Source organism: Bombina bombina, chromosome 2, assembly GCF_027579735.1.
Source record: "Bombina bombina isolate aBomBom1 chromosome 2, aBomBom1.pri, whole genome shotgun sequence".
Taxonomy (NCBI): Eukaryota; Metazoa; Chordata; class Amphibia; order Anura; family Bombinatoridae; genus Bombina; species Bombina bombina.
The window spans coordinates 977,536,824-977,560,708 of NC_069500.1; the positions used below are offsets into that span (position 1 = coordinate 977,536,824).

At 38.8% G+C, this 23,885-nt stretch overlaps 1 protein-coding gene across 1 annotated transcript in view; it reads right to left on the minus strand.

Moving 5' to 3' along the window:
• LOC128649935 (sodium/hydrogen exchanger 9B2) overlaps positions 1 to 23,885 on the minus strand; it is a 346,495-nt gene that overhangs the window by 274,420 nt on the left and 48,190 nt on the right. The window contains exons 2-3 of the mRNA XM_053703502.1: positions 16,793 to 16,922; positions 284 to 464 (exon numbers count right to left, since the gene is read on the minus strand). Coding sequence (XP_053559477.1) covers positions 284 to 464; positions 16,793 to 16,912 — 301 coding nt within the window. The 5' untranslated portion in view covers positions 16,913 to 16,922. The remainder of the gene's footprint in view (positions 1 to 283; positions 465 to 16,792; positions 16,923 to 23,885) is intronic.

The window sequence follows — 23,885 nt, forward strand, 5'->3', positions numbered from 1 at the left end:
AAACAGCTTATTATTTTGATAGAGCTATTATAAACATTTTCCTGCCATTCAGGAAATACCCTAGCCCTGACTGCCCGAGATACAAGTACTATAAGTTTATGGGCATTATAGCACCACATGTTATCTATGGTTATTAATGAGGTTCAAACCTTTCCAGAGTTTATGGAGCCCATATTACTGTACTTCTAATCTCAGGTACATTGTAACCAGCATTATCTATTCAGCATCAATGTTTCTCACTTGGGTCACTATGTTAAAAGTAATAATGTAAGATACTACATACCATTTGTTACGGTTAGGGAGAGGTATCCTTCTGGTGGGCATGCACATAGCTTCTTTAACTTTATGCAAGATTTTGATGTGTTCTGGGACTCCACTGGATGTTCAATTTCATTGTCCAGCAAAGCACTTATTTCTGTAGGAATGGTTCTATCTGCCACTTTGGAGTTTGCCAAAGAAATTTCCTAAGGAACAAAAGTGGTATTGAACACTGAAGGACTTATTAAGTATGAAATAAAATGGGCTATTACATCACACATATCTCTCAATAGCAAGTGAGTGTTACCCTTTATTCTGATGTTCTGATTTTGTTGTATATTGATATTTAATAAGGGCATTATTTTTTGCTGCAGCTCAAAAGCACCTCCTCTTCTAAGATATTTAAAGGGATATGAAACCCAATTTTTTTCTTTCATGATTCAGATAGTGCAAGCAACTCTCTAATTTACTCATAGCTTAGGAGCTGGCCCATTTTTATTTTATTTTGGTTCAGAACCCTGGGTAGCGCTTGCTGATTGGTGCTACATTTAACCACCAATCAGGAAGCACTACCCAGGCATTTTCTACACTGGCAAGATATATATACACATGTAAAAATGCATGTAAATGGGAATAAAATAGAGTCAAGCCTTTGTAATAGACATACATTTGTAATACCAAAACTCTACAATTGGTAGCCTTAAAGGTACATGAAGCCCACAATGTTTCTTATATAATTAATATAGAGCATATAACTTTAAATAACTTTCCAATCTGCTTCTATTATCAAAATTTGCTTAATTATCTTGTTTTTTTGTTTTTTTTTAAGAAGCAGCAGTGAATAACTGGGAGCTGGCTAAATACATCAACCAATGACAAACAGCATATAAGTGCAGCCAGCAATCATCAACTATCTCCCAGTAATGCATTGCTGCTCCTGACCCTATTTTTCAACAAACTATGCCAAGAGACTGAAACCAATTAAAGTAAATAAACTGCATGGTCTATCTAAATCATTAAAGTTTAATTCTGACTTTTCTCAACCTTTAAGGAATAATAATAATTAAAAGATGTTTTAAACAAACATAGTAAAAATTAGGTCTCCTTACAGGGTCAAAGGGGGCATCCAACACAGACAACTCACCATTCCCAGCCAACAAAGTTTTTTGTTTTTTTTAATTGAGTACAAAAAAGTATACAACATGTATAAAATAAGCAGTGTACAAGATATTCAATTCATATATTAAAATGTTTAAACATTTTGAATCTTAGTCCTCATTTTTCCTTCCCCTTCTTTCAATGTATAAGGTCTCTTCTGGACCAATCAGGTGATCTTGTCATAGTCCAGGGGTTGTTATATTGTTGAAATAAAAAAACTTTAAATGAAAAGCAAAGATAAGAGAAATCAGCATCTAGAAAAATATAATTTCTGAACAGGGTGGTATTTAGATGCTGATGCCAGAGCTAATAATGTTAAACCTATGTAAAGTCTCGACACGATCTGTTAACCTGGGAGAAATTGCATTACTATTTGTGAATCTTGTTGGTGTGAGTAAGGAGTTTAGAAACTGCCCATGAAGCGACTTAAAAAGAGTATATATAATAACTATTTTGAGAAGGCATACTACACTTTTATATAGGCTATCAAGTAAGCTCAGTCTAGGAACTTGTGTATGGGTAGGTTGCTGTGTTGTCAATTTATGTGTATCTAAAGGTGTCAATCGATAGTATAGATATAGCACTCTACATGTTGTATTTATTATATGTATGCCCTGCAGCCCCGGCCGTGGGCCGCAGGACAAGGCAATATTAGTGTGTAGTCCCAGTAACCCACGTTCTATATATTTATATTAATGATTTCCCTAGGGGACCCCCTCTAACCCCCCAAAAAAACGCTTGTCTATAAAACACAACCAATAACGTATTAGTAGTTGATCTGGGATCTGATCAAGATGTGTTTCTGAGATCTATGTGAGTTTTTTATGATGTTAAAAGGGTAAATGCACTTCATCAGTCAACTATATATGTATGTTAATTTTATACTATAGCTAAGAGAAGTACATAAATTACATCTTAGTAGTGATTCTTCTTAGCTATGTTTTCACTACCCATAAATTGTGTGTTTGGATCTGTGATAATATACATGCGTATGCAATAAAAATTAAACAAAATATAAACGTTATAAACTGCTTATACAATTAAACTTTCGAAACTTATATGCATAGGCAACAACATTTTATAACAATGAAAACTTCTACCGTTTGACCAAAACACAGCAAGGCTATATTGCTTAACCAGGATTCTAATGCATTCCAACCTATTTTCATTTTATGGCAGTTACTAGGTGATCTCTCAATCTGTTCTTAGACTGCTACCATAATAGGTGATTAGTCTTAATTCCTGGATCATGTGCGGATATTGTGGAATTGGTGTGTTTTCTTAGTGGTATTGCACGATAGATATCTTTTACTACTGAGGTTGTTTTTGACAAGCTCCGGATCCACCTTGGGCTGCATGGTGTGAAGAGGTCTCCATCTTGAAACATATATTCTGAGGAGATTCCTGGAGGGTCGCCAAGAAGTAAAGAGTTTAAAGTTTCTAATTCCATGGACCCCCCGGTGCTCCCCACCAGACCCCAAGGCAGCCACACCGACTCTGAATTGTGTCTATTCTGACTAAGCAGACGTGATATCTCAGAGCAATCTCCATATGCTTCCCTCATCTCATCGTTATGGCCTTTGCAGCTATGGTCCGTTGCTTTCATCTTTTCCAGCGCCATCTTGATCTGGTGATTGTGCTGCTGCGACAGCTCACGGTGTTCTGAAAGAGGACAAGCGGCTTTTGGAGTGTTACTGTAAATGCTTGGCATTGAAATGCGGCCTGTCTGGCTTATATTGGCGGTGCTATCGGGATGCAGGCCAGCTGTGGAAACTTCCGCTGTCTGTGTGTTGGGCTCTATGGCCTTCTTGGAATTTATATGCAGGTCAGGTCCATGGGTCGTGAGTTGTTGCGATGTTTGCACTTCTACTTTAGCCATAGGTGCTCTGTTTATGAAAAGTTGTAGCTCCTTTTCCAATAGTGCGTTCTCTATTCGTGTCCTTACTTGTTTTAGATGAACTGCATAAGGTGTGTTTTTAGCAGTAGAAAAAGTTAAAGGGACACTGAACCCACATTTTATATTTCGTGATTCAGATAGAGCATAAGATTTTAAGCAACTTTCTAATTTACTCCTATTATTTTTTCTTTGTTATCTTGCTATCTTTATTTGAAAAATAATGCATCTAAGCTTTTTTTGGTTCAGTACTCTGGACAGCTATTTTTTATTGGTGGATGAATGTATCCACCAATCAGCAAGAACAACCCAGGTTGTTCACCAAAAATGGGCCGGTTGTGTAAGCACTTGATGCTGTAGATATAGAGCGATAATCAGCGGATTATAGACTCTTCGCCTGGAGCTCTAGAAAAATGTGACTGCTAAGAGCCACTACTTGGACACCCCCCCCCAATAAAGTATTTTTATCATATTGAATTTTTATTTTTTTTAGATTCTGCTCATTCTGCTGATCTAAATATTTTTAGATTGAGCATTGAGTTATTTTTATTTTAACTCAATGCAAGCTAGATTTTTGCTTCGTCTGGTAACAAAACTGTTCATTGCAATTTCCGTCTGTAAGTAAGGATATCATTTACAAGTACATTCAACGATACATTGTGATCCAATAAAAATATGACCCAACTGTTGACCGTTTTTCCATGTCTTTTGTGGTCAGAGGGGAAGGAAGAAAAAAAAAAAGGGATGAGGGAGGGGGGAATTCACCATATACATACTGTATATATATATATATATATATATATATATATATATATATATATATATATATATATATAATTGTTTTGGCTTTTTTTTTTTAAATGGGGTAATGGGTTGAGGGAGGGGGAGAAGTGTCTTTGAGGGGGGTAGATTCGCTATTCGAGGTCCAGTTCGGGGCTGTGGTCTCTCCACAGCTCTGGTACCTCTACATTACCCGTTTGTAGATAGTGGTATTTTTCTAGCAACGATAAGTCTGTCATTGATTGCACCATTCATCAAGCGTGGGGGCAGTTGGGGTCTTCCATTTTTAGGAATGAGTTTTTTTAGCACTATTGAGCATTATAGTCAACCGTGATTGTTTAGTATTATCTTTCATTTTTGGGAGGGATTGGAAAAAGAGGATGGCAGGAGTTTTCGGAATTAGGACACCCAATTTGTCCGAGATCACTTCAATCACCACGTCCCAATAAGCTTCAATTTTCGGGCATGACCACCAAATGTGCAATAAGTTTCCCTCCTCCCCACATCCTCTCCAGCAACGATCGCTCAGAGAGGAGAATGATCTATGGAGCCTCTGTGGGGTGAGGTACCAACGACATTGAAATTTTAGTAGCATCTCTTGTGTGACCGATGATGCCGACGCTCGTTTTGTTGTTGCAAAGGTTTTAAACAAGGTCTTGCTTTCCGCGGTCAATCCCAATTCCCTTTGCCATGTTATTATGTATGATGGTAAGAGTATCATTGGGGACCAGAAGTATGCTGTAAATTAGTGATATAATATGTTTCGGGGTTAATGACGTGGTGCATAGTTGCTCGAACGGGGTCAGACTTCTATATATGGCTTTTTTATTCGTTTGTTTGGATAGAAAGTGAGATAGCTGTTGGTACCTGAACCATGATAGTTGAAGGTCAGGGTGTAGCTCTTGTAGCTTCTCCCGTGTGATTAGTTTATTCCCTTCTAAGGCGAAATGTAGGGTACCCGACCGTAGTGGACGGCAAGCTCCCGATGAGGATTCTAAATATCTGTATGGTAGTTTTGGATGTTCTTTTATAGGAAGGAGTGGGGATGGTAATGAAGAAATGTGTGTGCTTGTGTTTAAAGTTTATCCCATTCGTGGAGTATTTCCGCCATCAGGATATAAGAAGAGATTGTTTTGGGGCGGAATTGGGAAGATAGCCATGCTATGTTCCCATGTTATTCATGTCAAATATATATGCGTCAAGTCGAACCCAGGCTTTGTGCTCTGTGTTGTGGCACCACTTCAACAGATGTTGGAGTAGTGTGGCTCTTCTGTAAGAAGACAAATCTGGTACTCCTAGGACACCTCGGTCTCTAGGAAGACACATAGTATGTCTTTTGATTCTTGGTTTGGCCCCGGCCCAGATATACCGTAATTGTCTATTAGTTTTTGTAGGGATAGTATAAGGTCTGAGGGTATTGGTATTGGAACTGTTTGAAATACATATAAGACTTGAGGGAGGATATTCATTTTAATTATACCTATTCTGCCTAGCCAATTTAGTGGCTTATTTTTCCATGAAGATAGATCTTTGGCAATCTCTTCTCTTAGTGTTATATAATTGTATATGTTGTGAGGGTTCACAGAAAAGGTGAATACCAAGATATCTCAGTTTTTGAGATGCAATAGTGATGTTGTAATCTGATTTGAGTTTATGGACGATATGCGAGGGGGCTGATATGTTCAGTAGTTCTGATTTAGATAGAACTCCGGAACCAATGTTTCTGGGTTGGTAAGGGTAAATAATACATCGTTGGTGTATTGGGCCTGTTTAAATATTTTGTCCCGAACCTCGATGCCGGTGACATCATCGTTTAGTCTAACTTTATGGGTCAACACTTCAATAGAAAGAGCAAAGAGCAGGGGGGACAAGGAACACCCTTGTCTTTTCCCATTGTGTATGGAGAAGGGTTCTGAGAGGACACCATTTGTCCTAACTCTTGCATTTGGGTAGGAATATAGGGAGAAGATTAGGTTAATAAACATCCGTTGAATGCCTTCTCTGCGTCTGTCGAGAAAGAGAACCAGTGGGAGGCCTCGTCGTTTTGCTAGAGTGATCAATTGGAGTACCTTTGTAGTGTTGTCCCTGGCTTCTCTGCCAGGGACAAACCCCACTTGGTATGTTGATATCAATTTAGGGAGAAGTCTGTTCAGTCTATTGGCCAGAACCTTTGCTAGTATCTTGACATCTGTATTTAGTAGTGATATAGGCCTATAATTACTAGCTTTGGTTACCGGTTTACCCGGTTTAGGGATCAAGATAATGTGGGCCTCCAGCATCTTACTGGATAGAGAGGGGGAGTCGCGTAACTCGTTGAACAGTTGTATGAGGTGAGTGATCAAGATAGTGTGATAGAGTTTATAATATTTCGGGGTGAATCCGTCTGGGCCTGGAGATTTTCCCCGCAGGGAGATTTTTGATAGCTGTTTTAATCTCTTCTGCAGTGATGGGGGAATCAATACTATCCGCTTCCTCTTTAATTATTGAAGGGAGTGTCAAATTGTTAAAATAGGACCTTAGGAGTGGTTGTCTAGGGTCTGGTATTGCTTAAGGATTTGCTTCAGAGTTTTTAATTTTCTTTCAAATAGTATTTTATTGAGGAATAGCATATTAACACAATATAACATACAGACAAGAAATCTATTCATAAAGTTACAGTATTCAGACAAAACAGTTGTTTACAGAGTAAAAGCGATTGTATGAAATGCTGTCTGTCTATGTTGTCTTAAGATCATAGCTTTTTAACTCAAGAGGTCATCAGATGTAAGACAAAACATATATACATGAGAGCTACTTTGTGGGCCCAAGCGGACCTGAATCATAGGCAAAGGTAAAAAAAAATACAACATTATAATAGTTAACAGATGTTAAATTAACAAGTCGTTTCTAATAGAGAGAGTACCCTCTTACAACCCCTTAAATAGAAAGTATCAAGTAGGTTGGAATATGTAAGAGTTGTGTTAAAGTTATGTTGTAATTCAGTGGGTAAGCACCACTCTAATATGCAAAAAGGCCCGGTTTTTAATAAACCTATTAAAACAAGGGCACTTTAATTCATCAAAATTGATATTTCACTGTTTTCTTCAAAAACTTACCTTTGATTCCTGGCACCTGCTCCAGCACTTCCTCCGCCCATCGCAAGCCGTCTTCGCGGGTGCAAAATGACGAATCCGGCTTCCTCCAATCACAGCGTTGCACCAGGCCAAGATTCCCCGGGGGGAAGCTGTGATTGAAGGAAGCCTGATTCGTCATTTCTGTGACAGTGATGTGTCAATTTTGATTAATTATTAAAGTGCCCTTGTTTTTAATAGGTTTATTAAAAACCGGGCATTAATTCGTCAAAATGGACCTTCACTTTAAGGGGGAGATGCTCATCTTACACAGAAGATAACCAATATGCTATATAGATGAAAATGAGGTCAGAGAAAATGCATATTCATTACATTTATGTTGCCTGAGTAGGGAAATACATGTAAGGTATATCACATCTTTAGATATCCAGGTGCCACACTATCACAACAGGTTATACCACATTAAAAGAACACTGCAGGTTTTTCATAGAGGAAGATATGTCAAAATTAAGCGCAGGTGTCATAAAAGTCAATATTATAATTGTCTGCTTGTAAACACAAACACTCTACACACATCAACTTAATTAAAATTTTGTTATGACTCCTCTATTAACAGGTATATAACATTATATAGCAAGTCCCTAGTGGGAGTAGAGGGACTTAATGTATTCTCATAGTGCGTTTAGCCCACTCCAATTTTCATATTGGTATTCTTCTTTTCCTGAAGAAACTTGGAGAACCAACTCGCTGAGTTATTAATAAGATGAACTTAAAAAAAATATTGAATATGCATTTAATATACTGGTAAAAAAACTATTTTAGTATGAATCATTCTATTGTTTCACCTAAAGAAGTATACAGAGAATTAGCTACTGGGGTCACTCTCCATATAGTTGTATGGCACTTTATTGTGAAGGTACTTAAAGGGACATAAAACAAGTTGGGATAGATACAAAATAATTTAAATATGTACTTTAATTACTTTACCTACAAATTTATACTGCAGTGCCTGCCATTAACCCTTTCTTTTTAGTTTCTGAATTGTAAAGCTCTAACTCCTCCCACACAATTCCTTTTATGGCTGTATCTATGATTATTGTTCTTTTGGTAAAATGCAAAAGTGAATAGGGATTATATGCTGGAGCATGCTTAGAAGCTGTGAACTCAGTTGAAATACAATGCCTGTGTCTAAACACTGATAAGAGGGGTGGAGTTAGCTGCTCCAGGCAGTTTAGTTATGTAATTCATTTTGCTTATTTTTGAAAATTATTTTAAAATACTTGCCAGCAATTTTTAAACAATTTTTTATGCAAACTATTTTATGGCACTTTACGTAGCTCTAGTGAACAATACTGTTATATCAAACTGCAGTATGAGTCCCAGTATACCAGACTGTGTAATAAGGTCATCCATGCCTTACTAATGTCCTATAAGCATTATGAAAATTTAGAAAAATTCAAGGTGTAAATAGTAAACATATATAGCACTTCATAACCATTCAGAACATATATCAAGCAATAACATGTCTTAAATATAAAAACAACAGTGTCGTCATTAAAGTCCAAAATAACAATAGTATGCGTCTATGTCTTAAAGTTTGGCAGGAGAAAGTCCTCAGAACGTTGAAAGTTTGACTCCCTCTCCATACAAACAGAATACCTTACTGCTTTACCCAATGCCGACTGCTTTATAGAAGCAGGAGAAGAGATGAGATATTTAACATGCTGCAGGTTCAGCCATGATCTTTGATCGCTTACAGGGACAGTTCAGGAGCCAAATATCCAGCTTTTTGGATCAGAGGACAAACCACTATTTGGAAGTAGGGCATTAGGGAACCGCTGTGATTCATCTCCAAAACCGTTTATGATGGAGCTAAATTCAGGACCCTCTCGGTCCGATTCAGGATTCATCGCAAGACTCCCAAAGTTGCTCCCTGTGGGGATTTCCTCGTGGGTACGAAAAGTCTCAGCTTCCTGCTTTGGAGGGCCGGCCGTATTCTCTCCATCAGGATCACAAACTAATTGGTAGAGTTGCTTACCGGTTTTGGCGGCATCGCTTAGGTCCATTTGCAAAATGGCGATGGCGTTCCCATGCACACTATTATCTGATGTCTCGTACCTTGTAGTAGCATTTTGCCTCAGAGTTTTTATTATGGATATTATAAAGTGAGCCATAATAGTCTCGGAACGTGTTAGCTATTTGTTTGCTGTCTTTAAGCAGCAAGTTGTCATCGGTAGAGGTAGTGTGAATGTGGGTTCTCAGTTGTTTCTTGCGAATCTTTCTGACAAGCAATTTGCCTAGTTTGTTTCCTTCTCAGTAATATTGCCGTTTTAAATATAGGGCCTGTCTTAAGTGTTTCTCTGTTAGGTGTTGAGGGAGGTCTAATTTAATCTTGTGTAGAGAATGCAGAATGTCTAGGTTCTGAGGGTGCTGTTTGTGCTGTGTTTCTAACTCCTGGAGCTTCTGCATTAATGCATTATGTTTTTCTCTGTATAATTTAGATTTTTGTTTAATGAACACTCCTCTAATAACACTTTTGTGTGCTTCCCATATATTTGCTGTTGAGGAGGTAAGAGAATTGTTAATTGTGAAATATTCTTGTAATGCATTTTAGATCTCTAGTTTGATTAATGGATGATCTAGGATTGTGTTATCTAACCTCCATATGTATGCTGATGGAGGTATGTCTGGCCAGGTGATCGAACATGTCACTGGAGAGTGGTCAAACCAGGCTATGTTACCGATAGTGCAAGAGTGGATCAGCGACGGTCTGATTGAGTCAGTGAATATGTAGTCAAGTCTCGTGTATTTATTATGGGGTGCTGAGTAATATGTGTAGTCTTTGGACGACGGGTGACAGGTCCTCCAAAAGTCATGCAGTTTCAGTCTGGTGAGGCCAGATTTAATATTTTTGAGTGTATTAGTATTACCAGCTATACTGGATTTGTCGTTGGATGCATCAATGCAGGAGCTCAGCTGTACATTAAAGTCTCCTGCCAGAAAAACCGCACTGGCAGTATTCTCCAAAACAACGTTTGCTATTGTCTTGAAAAATTGGTGTTAGTCAGTATTAGGGGCATAAACATTGATCAGTGTAACGGGGTGGCCATATAACTGACCTTTAAGCAGTAGGTATCTGCCTTCTTTATCTTTAACTGTGTATTATTTGGAGGGAAAGTGATTTGTGGATTAAGATTCCTACCCTATTCTTTTTCTTGGGGCCCGAGGCAAAAGATAGATGTGGTGTAGGATGCAGTGTTCCAGTAAGGTTCCCTACCTTTTAAATAATGGGTCTCTTGCAAGTACAGGATGTGACTGCCTATTTTATTAAGCTCCCTCAAAACTATAGACCGTTTGCCTGGGCTGTTTAGGCCCTTTACATTTATGTTAGTGAGATGGAGTGATCCCGAAATCTGCTGGTCTTGGAAGCCATGTCAGAGAGGAGGGGAGAAAAAAAAATTATGATGGGGAGGGTAGGTAGGGAAAGCTAAAGTTGAGTGCAGTCGCAACTATAGGGTCTGGAGAGTAGAGTGGTCGTTGGGTTTACAGATCTGCAAACAATAGTACACCAATACTTAAAAATATGAATCGAACAATAAAACAACAGTAGACTTCTAACGCAACAGATAGTTCCAGAACAATAATACTAATACTACAACAATGTGCAATGGTCAAACAGTGAAACTTCTGTACAAGCAAGTTAGTTAAACAATACACTGAAATGAAATTCTATTGGGGGTAATATCCCCATGACAGTGTGAGTGATGTACATGCACAGTGCCAGCTGAGAACAGCCAATGGCAGCGTGCTGTATGGAGACATGTGGGGTATTAAGGGTTAAGGGAAGAGGGATAATGGGTAGTGGATGAAGGTGTGATGGGGGAGAGGTGGGCTGGAGGGTAAAGGGGAGGGAGAGAGTGGGGGGTGAGTCAGAAGGGAGGATGGTGAGGGATTTAGAGCGGGATAGATGGGGAAGTTAGGAGATGAAGGGATAGTATGAAGGTGGGAAATTATCTATATCTATCACTACGGCAAAGTTTAGGCCTACGCATGTGCAATAGAAGGACAATTCACAAGAATGCGCACGGAGGTACACGTAAGAGCGGGTGGAACCGCTCTTAAGTGTAAATGAGAAAAAGCTGGAAATGAGCGGAAGAAGGAGAGAAAACGGTATGGGATTTACAATCTAAATATCATAACAAGACGAATGGTTTTTTTTTGTTTTTTTTAAAAGTTAGCGACTATTAATCTAGGTATGATTAGTGAATTTCATTAATATCGAAGATAAAAATTTACTTTAATAACAGGTTTTATTCTAGACAAAGCCTAAACAAAACAATAAATGTCTGGAAGATGAGCAATCTTTTATTAAAACATTACAAAAAGAGCAGATATCTGTCCTTTCAAGGTACTGGCAGATAAGTCTTTATCTAAACCATCTTGAAGAAACTGAAGAATTCTAGGAATTCGAAATGTATGCGAAGAAAAATTATGAGTTAAACACCAGGAAATATACGTTTTCCAAACTTTATAATAAATGTATTCCTAGAAACAGGGTTTTCTTGCTTGATTCATAGTATTAATTACAGAGTCTGAAAAACCTCTGTGACTGAGAACTAGGCGTTCAATCTCCACGCCATTAAGTTCAGAGATTTTAGGTCTGAATGAAAGAAGGGACCTTGAGACAGAAGGTCTGGTCTTAGAGGAAGATGCCATGGCGGTAGCTGGACATCCAAATTAGATCTGCATAACAGATCCTGAGAGACCACGCAGGAGCTATCAGAAGTACAGATGATTGTGCCATCTTGATTTTTTAAATCACTCAAATTACTCTGGGCAGTAGAACTAGTGGAGGAAATATATAACCATATTGGAAGGACCAAAGGACTGCTAGAGCATTCGTCATTACTGCCTGAGGATCCTGTGACATTGCAAGATATCTGGGAAGTTTCTTGTTCAACGAGAAGCCATGAGATTTATTTGAAGAAGACCCCAGATCTGAACAATAAGTAAGAAGACATCCTGATGGAGAGACCATTCCCCCGGGTGTAGTGACTGACGGCTGAGATAATCTGCCTCCCAGTTGTCCACACCTGGGGTGTGAATCTCAGTGATGAGACAGGAATTGGTTTCTGCCCAAGAAAGTATCCGGGATACTTATTTCATGGCTAGATAACTTTGAGTTCCCCCTTGATGATTGACATATGCCACTGTTGTGATAGTCTGTTTGAAATCAAGGTAAGGTTTGTTCTTCAAAAAAGGCCAAGCTTGAAGAGCTTTGAAAAGAGCACGGAGTTCTAAGATATTGATCAGAATCTTTGTTTCCTGAACATTCCAAACTCCCTGTGCAGTTAGGGACCCCCATACTGCTCCCCAACCCGTAGGACTTGCATCTGTTGTAATCACAGACCAGGTAGGGCGAACAAAGGAAGTCCCTTGAAGAAATTGGTGGTTAAGCCACCATGTCAGAGAAAAACGAGTGTTGGGATCTAACAATATTAGTTGTGATCCCAGAGGCAGAACTTTTTTTTTTACTTTCTGCGATAGGATTTTTTTTTTTGTGAAAAATGTTCTGCAGGTTGTTTTGAAATTAACACACAACCTCACACACATATTCACGCTCAGCCTCACACACACTCTGGGTAGAATTTGTAATTTGTTTCTCTTAAAATTAAATTATTTGTTATATAAAATATATATATATTCATATACATACACACACATAGAGCATTCTGCCTGTAGTAACAAGAGGCAATCCCCTGACTGAAGATCATAATGAAGAGATAGAGATCGATCCCATGAAATTATTGCATCTTTTTGCAAGACTGGCAGACCAAGAAAAGCTTCTTTTATAGAGTTCGGGGATCACTTTTGGAAGTTCACTTCTACCAGGACACCAAGACAGGCACAAGCTCCAATCCAGAAAGAAAGTTTCTTCTGCCAGAGACTGCATATCCAAGAGGCAATACCTTTGCACAGCATTTCTGAATCATCCTTACCTCATTTGATTGAGGGTCATTGAAGTAAGTGCATACCCTTAGGGGGATACATACCGGATTACAAGAAGAATACATCTACATTGTTGTGAAAATAATTAGTGACTGCACTCTAATAGACCGTATACAGGTCCCAGTTCTATGTACTACCTTCTATATTAATAGCTATTTGTTGTTATGGTTTAACACTGATATTCACTATAGCCCTTTCCTTTTATTGTTCTAACATTGAATTGTGCTTATAATATTAGAATATCTGTTATATACTGATATTTTACTATACATTGTTCTCTCATTTTATCCCCTATTCTAATAGCGCCATCTCTATATTTCTTTTGTACTCTTATCTTTTTGGGAGGTATTGGAAAATCCTCCGACATCTTTGAGATTGGCAGCTCACATGATAAAATAGGTGTATATTACGTATATAGGAGTATTTGTAATTACAATATACGTGTCTCTAACCCTTAGGAGCGCTGTAGGGTTAACTAAGAGGGTCATCCCTATTAGTTTTCTGTCTTTCACATTATATATATATATATATATATATATATATATATCTATATATCTATCTATCTATCTATATATATATATATATATATATATGTGTATATATATATATATATATATATAAGACATTTGGTTATTTCTGAACAACTGCAGCTTGGAGTGGCGCCTGCAATATCCTCCAACAAGTATAAGGCCACGGCAGCTCTTTCCTTCCCCAATAAATAGTAGGTGGCACCCTGACCATCAAATTGCAGCTATCGAGCAAATATAAACCAGCCATAATCCTTGGATCTCTTTAACTGAATGACCAAAACTAAATTTGATGGTCAGGGTGCCACCTACTATTTATTAGGGAAGGAAAGAGCTGCCGTGGCCTTACACTCGGAGGATATTGCAGGCGCCACTCCAAGCTGCAGGTGTTCAGAAATAATTATGATCCTGTGCTTTAACTTTTTTATACCGGGAGCCCCGCTTCTGTGACGTCACAGTGTGGGCCATCTGCAGTTTCCCGGTAACAGCCAAAGAACACCTTTGAAGCCGCTTCCCTTACTTCCTTCATGGTGTCCAAATGGAACCTTACAATCCCATAGCAGATGCTTTGAGTCCACGGACACCGGTTCTGTGTTGAGGGGATGGGGGAGAGGTTACAATTTAGGCCAGGGGTTCTAAAATTTTCCCGGACCCATAGGAATGTGACGCTGTCCTGCATTCCTATGGGTCCAGGAAAATTTTAGAACACCGGTGGTATGCTGCGCACCCACCGTTACTTAGAATCTAAATAACACCTTTGTAGCCCTTTTCCATTTGACATGCATATGGTTTTCAAAGGTGTCCAGATGTAACGTAACAATCACTTCATAAGCGGGCCAGAAAATTAAATAAAGCGATAATGCATGAAAGAAACCTGTTAAACCTGTTTACAAACGCTAGGATTGACTACTGAAACAAATAAAGGGGACTTTCATTCATGAAGTATAAGATACTTCATGTAAGAACGCTCTTTTATTTGTTTCAATCGGTCGCCATTCTTAGCTGCTACAACAGCCCACTGCTAAAAAAAAAATTTTCTAAGAGGTGACGTTTTCACCTCTTAAACAATAGCCGTGCGGTAAATCCGGCTTGGTGCCCATGGGAGCCGGATTTACAGCACGGAAGAGCAACAAACTGAAAATGCTTTTCTAGAATAGAGAATCTCAGAATTTGAAAATGATCTGGATGAATATGGATGTTAAGATAAGCATCATGTAAGTCGATTGTGGACATATAATGACCTTGCTGAACAAAAGATAGAATAGTCCTTATGGTTTCCATTTTGAAAGTTGGTATTCTCACAAATCTGTTTAGAGTTTTCAGATCCAATATTGGTCTGAAGGAATTCTCCTTCTTTGGTACAATGAATAGATTTGAGTAAAAACCCTTTCCTTGTTACTGAAGAGGAACTGGAACCATTACTCCCATAAGCTCTAGATGTGAGGCACATGTTGGGAAAGCCTGAGCTTTCAACTGATGTTTTGGAACATGAGTTAGATAAAACCATCCCCTTGGGGGTCTGACTTTGAAACCAATTCGATATCCCTGAGAGATAATAGTCTGAATCCAGGGATTTTGGGCAGATTCTGACCAAATTGTTTGAATTTTTTTTATCTGCCCAGTACCAGAAGAACTGGGTTGGGGGCCGCACCTTCATGATGTTTTCTGGACAGGATTAGGTTTCTTGAATTGTTTCGATTTATTCCAATTGGAAGAAGGTCTCCAATTAGAGCCAGGGGCTTTTGGAGAGGGGGAAGGCTTTTGATCTTTGTTTCGAAAACTATTAGGAGCCTTGAATTTCCCCTTAGATCTATAATCTTAAGGCAGAAAACTGACTTACCCCCAGTAATAGAGGAAATAATTGAATCTAATTGTGAACCAAAAGGATTCTTTCCCTGAAAAGAAAGAGATAATAATCTCATTTTAGAAACCATATCAGCATTCCAAGATTTAAGCCATAAAGCTCTTCTAGAAAGAATAGCTAAGGACATGGTCTTAGTATTAATCTTAATAATGTCAAATACTGCATCGCAAATAAAAAGATTTGCTTCCTGTAGTAAATGAAGAATATTACAACATTCAGGGTCTGAAGAAAAATTGCTGAACAAGATTATAGAGCCAAAAAGTAGAGGCAGCGGCTACGTCAGCAATAGATATAACTAGCCTAAGGACATAACCAGTATGTAAATAAGTCCTTCTCAAAAAAGATTTGTTTTATGCAGACACACCAGGCAACCAGTACTAAAAACATATCAGTAGAAGTAGAAAATAGAAGTATGTAGATCTGTAAAGAGAGGCAGAGTTACCAAATTTACAGAAAGTCTTTAAAAGACTACCAGAGGTTAAAACATGGTGTCTTAAGACTAAACTCCCCATACATCCCTCTGACAAACATAGTAACTCTGAGGGGTAATCCGGACTTCAATATACACTGAAGCACCTATCTTAAGCACATCATACTTTAACAACCTCCAAAGAAGGCAACGTTTAAACTGAGATATAAGTGAGGTGGGTGGCGTATTTATAGGCTTTGAGGTTTTGGAAACTTTGCCTCCTCCAGGTAGGAATGTATATCCCATGTGTAACAAATCGTAGACTCTCGCCACCTATATGAAAGAAATGACTGAGCATTCATGTGAAGTGGTAGGGATTTAAAAGTTCTGGTGTGTTGGTGTACTCTAACCATCTGATGAAAGAAATTACAATTTTTCCCTATCAGCAAGTCACAATCATATCTGCCTGCATCTTTGGTTTGGTAATTGTGTTTTAAAATGCAGATAATAAATAGTCTACATTTAGAAAATATTACCTTTCTGATTACAGTACTGTACTATATTTCTGATGATACTATGTATACAAATGTAACTACCTTTAGGTACCATGAATAATCTGTATTATGACATGTAAATATTACCTAAATGACCTTAAATATTGTTCTTTACAATCTGTCTCATCCCGTTTCCAAGCTGTCCCATTTTACAGATTCAAATATAAATCCAAACCTTTTTTTAGTCCCAGGCAATGTAGATAAATGGTGTTGTACCTGTTAAGCAATGAAAATAATATTGACACATCAGAGGTTACCACACAGTTACCTTATCTCTGAGTTCTGTGCTGCTTTCTTTAGTTTCCATATTACATTGAAGGTTCTTAGAGACGTCATCTTTATCTGGTTTTGCTTCTTGTTTTTCAATAACTGATTCATCATTTTCCATTGTGTGAATTCTGAAGATATACAAAAAAAATATTATAAAGAGGCAGATCAGGAGGCCAGCAACTACACAAATTAGTTGCAAGCTGTTTTAAACTCTGAATTCTAAATTGAGTAGGGAGAAGATTTTCAGACACACTCCTGGAAGTCAAAATATGCAGCTATAATTGAAAAAGGACAACTAAGCTGTCCAGTAGGCTATACAGTTCTTAAACTTGGAGCAGTTTTTTGTTTTATATATGGTTTATTTTTGCTGTGAAATAGCTGACATAACATTTCTGCAATATCAATAGGATACAGTGCACTGCTTGTGTTGAATGAAATCTGTAAAACAGATGCCCACCCTGTTTCAACAAAAACATAAATTATGCTTACCAGATAAATTTAATTTCCTTCTGTATAAGGAAAGTCCATGGCTTCATTCCTTACTGTTGGGGAATAATGAACCTGGCCACCAGGAGGAGGCAAAGACACACCAGCCAAAGGCTTAAACACCTTTTCCACTTCCCCTAACTCCAGTCATTCTGCCAAGGGAACAAGGAACAGTAGGAGAAATATCAGGGTATAAAAGGTGCCAGAAGAAAAATATAATTTAGGGGGCCGCCCATCGGAGAACACGGCGGGGGCCGTGGACTCTCCTTATACAGAAGGAAATTATCTGGTAAGCATAATTTATGTTTTCCTTCTTAATATAAGGAGAGTCCACGGCTTCATTCCTTACTGTTGGGAAACTTATACCCAAGCTCTAGAGGACACTGAATAACGGGAGGGACAAAAAGAGAGGCGAACCCTAATCTGAGGGCACCACAGCCTGTAAAACTTTTCTCCCAAAGGCTGCTTTAGCTGTAGCAAAAACATCAAACTTGTAAAATTTAGAAAAAGTATGTAAGGAGGATAAGGTAGCTGCCTTACAAATCTGATAGGCCTCATTCTTAAAAAGCCCAAGAGGAAGCCACTGCTCTAGTAGAATGAGCCCTAATTCTCTGAGGAGGTTTATGTCCCACTGTCTCATAAGTCAAGCGGATAACATTCCTTAACCAAAAAGATAAGTAAATCGTATAGACCTTCTGACCCTTACGCTTCCCAGAATAGGTAACAAACAACAAAGAAGTTGTCTAAAATCCTTAGTAGCCTGAAGATAAAACTTCAAGGCACGAATCGCATCCAAATTATGAATTAAATGTTCCTTCGAAGAAGATGGTTTAGGACACAAGGAAGGAACCACAATCTCTTGATTAATGTTGCGGTCTGACACGACCTTAGGAAGAAAACCTTGCTTAGCACATAGGACAGCCTTATCATAGTGGAACACCAGATAAGGAGGCTCACATTGCAAAGCAGCAATCTCAGAAACTCTGCGCGCAGAAGCAATAGGCAGTAGAAAAAAAACTTCCAGGACAACAACTTAATGTCAATTTCATGCATAGGCTCAAAACGGAGCCCGTTGCAGAACCTTAAAAACAAGATTCAGACTCCAGGGAGGAGCCTTAGATCTGAACACAGGTCTGATCCTAATCAGAGCCTTAACAAAAGACTGTACATCTGGAAGCTCTGATAGCCTCTTGTGCAGTAAAACAGACAGGGCCAAAATCTGTCCCCTCAGGGAACTGGCAGAAAGACCCTTCTCCAGTCCATCCTGGAGAAACGATAGGATCCTGGCAACCTTAACTTTATGCCAGGGAAATCCAAGCTCTTCACACCAGAATAAGTAGGTTCTCAACACCTTATGATAGATGCGACGAGTAACTGGCTTACACGCTTAAATTAGTATCAATAACTCTCCCAGAAAAACCTCTCTTGGCTAGGACTAAGCGTTCAATCTCCAGGCAGTCAACCTCAGAGAATCTAGATTTTGATGACCTTGTTCCAGCAGATCCCTGCGACAAGGTAACTTCCATGGAGGAGATGACATCCCCACCAGATCCGCGAACAACATCCTTTGCGGCCAAGATGAAGCAATCAGTATCACTGACGCCTGCTCCTGCTTGATGCGGGCCACTACACGAGGAAGGAGTAGTAACGACGGGAAAAGGTAGATTAGACTGAACCTCCAAGGCACTGCTAATGCATCTATTAGCTCCGTCTGAGGATCCCTGGACCTCGACCCATATCTGGGTAGCTTGGTATTGAGACGAGACGCCTTGAGATCTATCTCCGGCATCCCCCACCTGTTGCATATCTCCGCAAACACTTCGGGATGGAGAGACCATTCCCCCAGATGAAATGATTGTCTGCTGAGAAAATCTGCTTCCCAGTTTTCCACAACCGGAATGTGGATCGCTGACAGTGAACAGCTGTGGGCCCCCCCCCTCCAGAATCCGAGATACTTCCCTCATTGCTAGGGAGCTCCTCGTTCCCCCCTGATGGTTGATGTAAGCCACCTAGGTTATATTACCTGATTAGAATCTGATAAACTGGGATGAACCCAGAAGTGGCCAAGCCTTCAGAGCATTGTAGATTGCTTGAAGTTCCAGAATATTGATCGGGAGGGAGCGTTCCTCCTGAGACCACAGGCCCTGTGCCGTCTTGGCACCCCAAACAGTATCCATAGTCACAATCTCCCAGGATGGTCTTAGAAAGAATGCCCCTCGGGACAAATGATCTGGACAGAGCCACCAAGAGAGCGAGTCTCTCAACCGGCTGTCCAGGGAAATCAGTTGAGACAGATCTGAATGATCTGCCTCAGCATACGTAGCTGTAACGGTCTGAGACAGAACCTGGCAAAGGGAATTATGTCCATGCAGGACACCATGAGACCAATTACCTCCATACACTGAGCCACAGATGGTCTTACGGAGGTCTAAAGGGCAAGACATGCCAAAGTTAGCTTGCAACATAACTGGTCTGTTAGAAATATCCTCATGGATATTGAGTCTATTATAGTACCCAGGAATTCTACCCTGGTGCTTGGAATAAGAGAACTCTTCTCTAAGTTTATCTTCCATCCATGAGATTAAAGAAGAGAGAGAAGAGATACCGAATGGTCCTCCACCAGGGGAAGAGATGGTGCTTGTACCAGAGTGTCGTCCAAGTAGGGAGCAACTGCTATACCTCGGGTTCTGGCAACGGCCAGGCCTGTGACGAAAGGCAAAGAATGACTGGGGGATAGGGGAAGTGGGAGAGGTATTTAAGCCTCCTCCTGGTGGCCAGGCTCAGTATTTCCCAACAGTAAGGAATGTATCTTATATTAAAAAGGAAAGAAAGGGTTAATGGCGAGGCACTGCATTATAAATTTGCAGGTAAAGTAATTAAAGTACATATTATATTTTTTCTCTATCCCAACTTGTTTTATGTCCCTTTAATGTTTTACTGCTCTTTGCCAAGGCTTATTCTTCAATGATATTTCAGGTTTATCAGCAGCTTACACTTTTTCTTACTACAATAAATTGCAACCACTTGTACTGTAGGCTTGAATTCTTTGTTTTGCCAGCACTGTATATTAGCATGGATCATTAACATTAACTGCGCAGTTTAAAATATTTGTGTAGTAGAAATAAACACAGCAAAGGTCCGTTGTGCTTGTCTGAGTAGCTTTGTACACAGTCAACCATCTAAGGTTTTTAAGTCTCCTGTCATCAGAAATAATCTGGTGGTGCACTGCATTAAAGGGACATGAAACCTAATTTTTTTTCTTTCATGCTTTACTTCTATTATCAAATGTTCTTTGTTTGTGTTATTCTTTTTTGAAGAGATAGCTAGATAGGTAGCATGCACATGTCTGAGCACTACTTGACAGGAAATGGTGCTGCCATCTAGTGTTCTTGCCAATGTATAACATTGTTGCATAACTGCTGCAATATGGTACTTCAGACACGTGTACGTTTCTGAACTTATCTTCCTGCTTTTCAACAAAGGATAACAAGAAATGAAGAAAATGTGATTATAGAAGAAAATTGGAAAGTTGTTTAAAATTGTATGCTCTTTCAAAATTATGAAATAAATATTTTGGGTATTATGTCCCTTTAAACTTTGGTAAGAAGAATATGCTTTCTACAAAGTTGATTTATTGTTGCAGTAGTACAACTAAAGTGCAAAATCAACTTCAGATCTCCAACAGTGGTGATTTAAGACCCCAACAAGAAATTTGGAAAATTGTATCACTTCATCAAGCCCATCCATCGGATTCATGGTTTTTGAACAGTTTAGACATTTCTGACTTACTTAATGGGATAGTAAACCCCAAAATGTTCTTGTATGATTCAGATAGAACATACAATTTTAAGTAACTTTCCAATTTAATTCTATTAACAAATTTTCTTCATTCTCTAGTTACCTATTGCTGAAGGGACAGCATTGCACTACTGACAGGAAGCTCAAAATATCTATTTAGCCAATCACAAGAGACAAATGTGTGCAGGCACCAATTAGCAGCAGCTCCCACTAGGGTATGATATGTGCGTATTTATTTTTTAACAAGGGATACTAAGAGAACGAAGCACATTTGACACTAGAAGTGAATTTAAAAGTATCTTAAAATGACTCTATCTGAATCATGCAAGTTTAATTTTGACTTTCCTATCCCTTTAAGTATGGTTTATATAACTATTGCACAGTGACTATCAACTTTAAAATTAAAGTTATTAAAAGATATTAAAAGATAAAGATAATACAGATTTAAAGGGAAAGTAAAAATTAAAGACTTTCCTGATTTGGATAGAGCATGCAATTTTAAACAACTTTCCGATGTACTTCAGTTATCAAATTTACTTTGTTCTCTTGGTATCTTTTATTGAAGAGTAAAACTAAGTAGGCTCATAAGAGCTCAGGAGGGTGCAAAAAGTTTGGAAACCACTGCTTTAGATCTTTAGAGGTCATGCATTGATGTGGTTCTATGGTCCTGATGACAGTTTAAAAGGACTATATTTTAAAAATAAGGTACTACCCCATAATAGTTTATAAGCAAAATAAAGATGTTTTTTTTCTTGGCATCAACAAAAAAATTTGTGTAAAAATTTTAACCTGTTTAAAAAAAAATTGAATAAAATTAAAAAGTTTAACAGATGCTGAAGAACAATTAAGAAAGAGCTCCCATTTCCATATCTCAAGTGTAGACATTGACAGTCACAACTGAGCAATAACACTGACAGACAACACACCAGAAGAGGAGCAGGCTGGCTGTTAGGAAATGCACAAATGTATGTTGCAGAAAGGGGGTGAGGAAGGGAAACTGGGCAGTACCCTAACTTACATTCCTTCATGCATTTTTCCCATTAAAAAATAAAGGTAAGGTACAATTAGTGCTAGTTAACAGGATATGGCTGTTTACCCACAATTCTCAAGTATTGCTCACTGGCACATAAAGACAAATCCGACAGATAAGTATTTTGCATTAAAGGGACACTAAACCCAATTTTATGCTTTCATGATTCAGATAGAGCATGCAATTTTAAGCAACTTTCTAATTTACTCCTATTATCAAATTGTCTTTGTTCTTTTGCTATCTTTATTTAAAAAGCAGGAATGTGATGCATAGGAGCCGGCCCATTTTTGGTTGAGAACCTGGGTTCTGCTTGCTTATTGGTGGGTAAATGTAAGCCTCCAATAAGCAAGCGCTATCCATGGTGCTGAACCTAAAATGGGCTGGCTGCTAAGATTTACATTCCTGCTTTTAAAACAAAGATAGCAAGAGAATGAAGAAAAATGGATAATAGGAGTAAATTAGAAAGTTGCTTAAAATGTCATGCTCTATCTGAATTATGAAAAAATTTGGTTCAGTGTCCCTTTAAGTATTTTGCATTAAAACGCACAGCAAAGCACCTAAGAGCAACTAATTTTATCAATGAAATTTTAAAAATTTAAATTACGCTTTAAATTTTTTTTTTTTTTACTTTTTTGATAAGGGAGATACAGCCTATCACATCAGTATCAATCTGAATCATCCACAAATGTTCCTAGTTGTATAACTTATATTTACATATTTAGGATGTCATAATATCTATATCTCAATTCATAGAAAACCTTTTCATACTATTATTGCATAGTTACAAAAGAAACTATCATTATCATACTCTGTAAACTATATGGTAGATGCAGTGTTAAAGGAAGCAATATAAAGAACACTGCATCTACCATATTTCTGATGTGATAGTCTAGACTCTAGGGGTATAGAGAATGTTCACCCTTTTTCATTGTTTCACTAATTCATTGTACACTATCACACTAGGGCCTCCATTACATATGCAGCGTCGCCCGCAAAATCCTCCGCCGGCAGATTTTACGCGATTTTGGTATTACATATACGGCGTAGGATACAAGTTAAGCGCGTATATTTCACCCTTCTGACTTATTTTTTTTACCCATAGACTAACATAGAACAGCCGCGCAATTTGGTATCCAATATACAGCGTAAGGACTTACGCGCACAATCTACTCCATTCTTATCTCGCCACAAATTGCAGGCGCAGTAACCCTTGCACTGACTAAAAAAGCAACGTAACTCCCTGAAGGCCTAACAAACGCATGCGTAATCACATACATATCAGCCGCAAATCTCAAACAGTTAAACCTCTTCTAAGCATTTATTATTCCTGCCCCTGCAAGTGTGTCAAACCAATCACAAACAGCACAACCTCTCACCTGCAGCCTTAAAACACCTGGCAATGCACACCCTCATTAGCCACCATGTTTCCCCTGCTTTACCTACAATATGTAGAGAGACAGCATCGCGGGGCACAAGGGGTGCTGGAAGCCCTACAAGCCTCTGTTGTTCAGGATATACCTGCTGATGCTATAGTTGCTGCTGAGGGCCCTGGTCATGGTGCTGTAGCCGTCCCTGCTCCTGCTGCTGCTGTCCCTGATCCTCACGCTGCTGTCTCTGTTCCTGGTGCTGCCCCTGCTGCTGTTGTTGCTGCAGCTGGTCATAGGCCAGCAGGGCCTATAAGACGTTGGCATCAGCAGAGGGGAAGAGCAAGGGCACCAAGGATACACAGGGTTAGGGTCACCCTGTTTGGAATGACAGAAGGGGAGGTCAGGGAAAA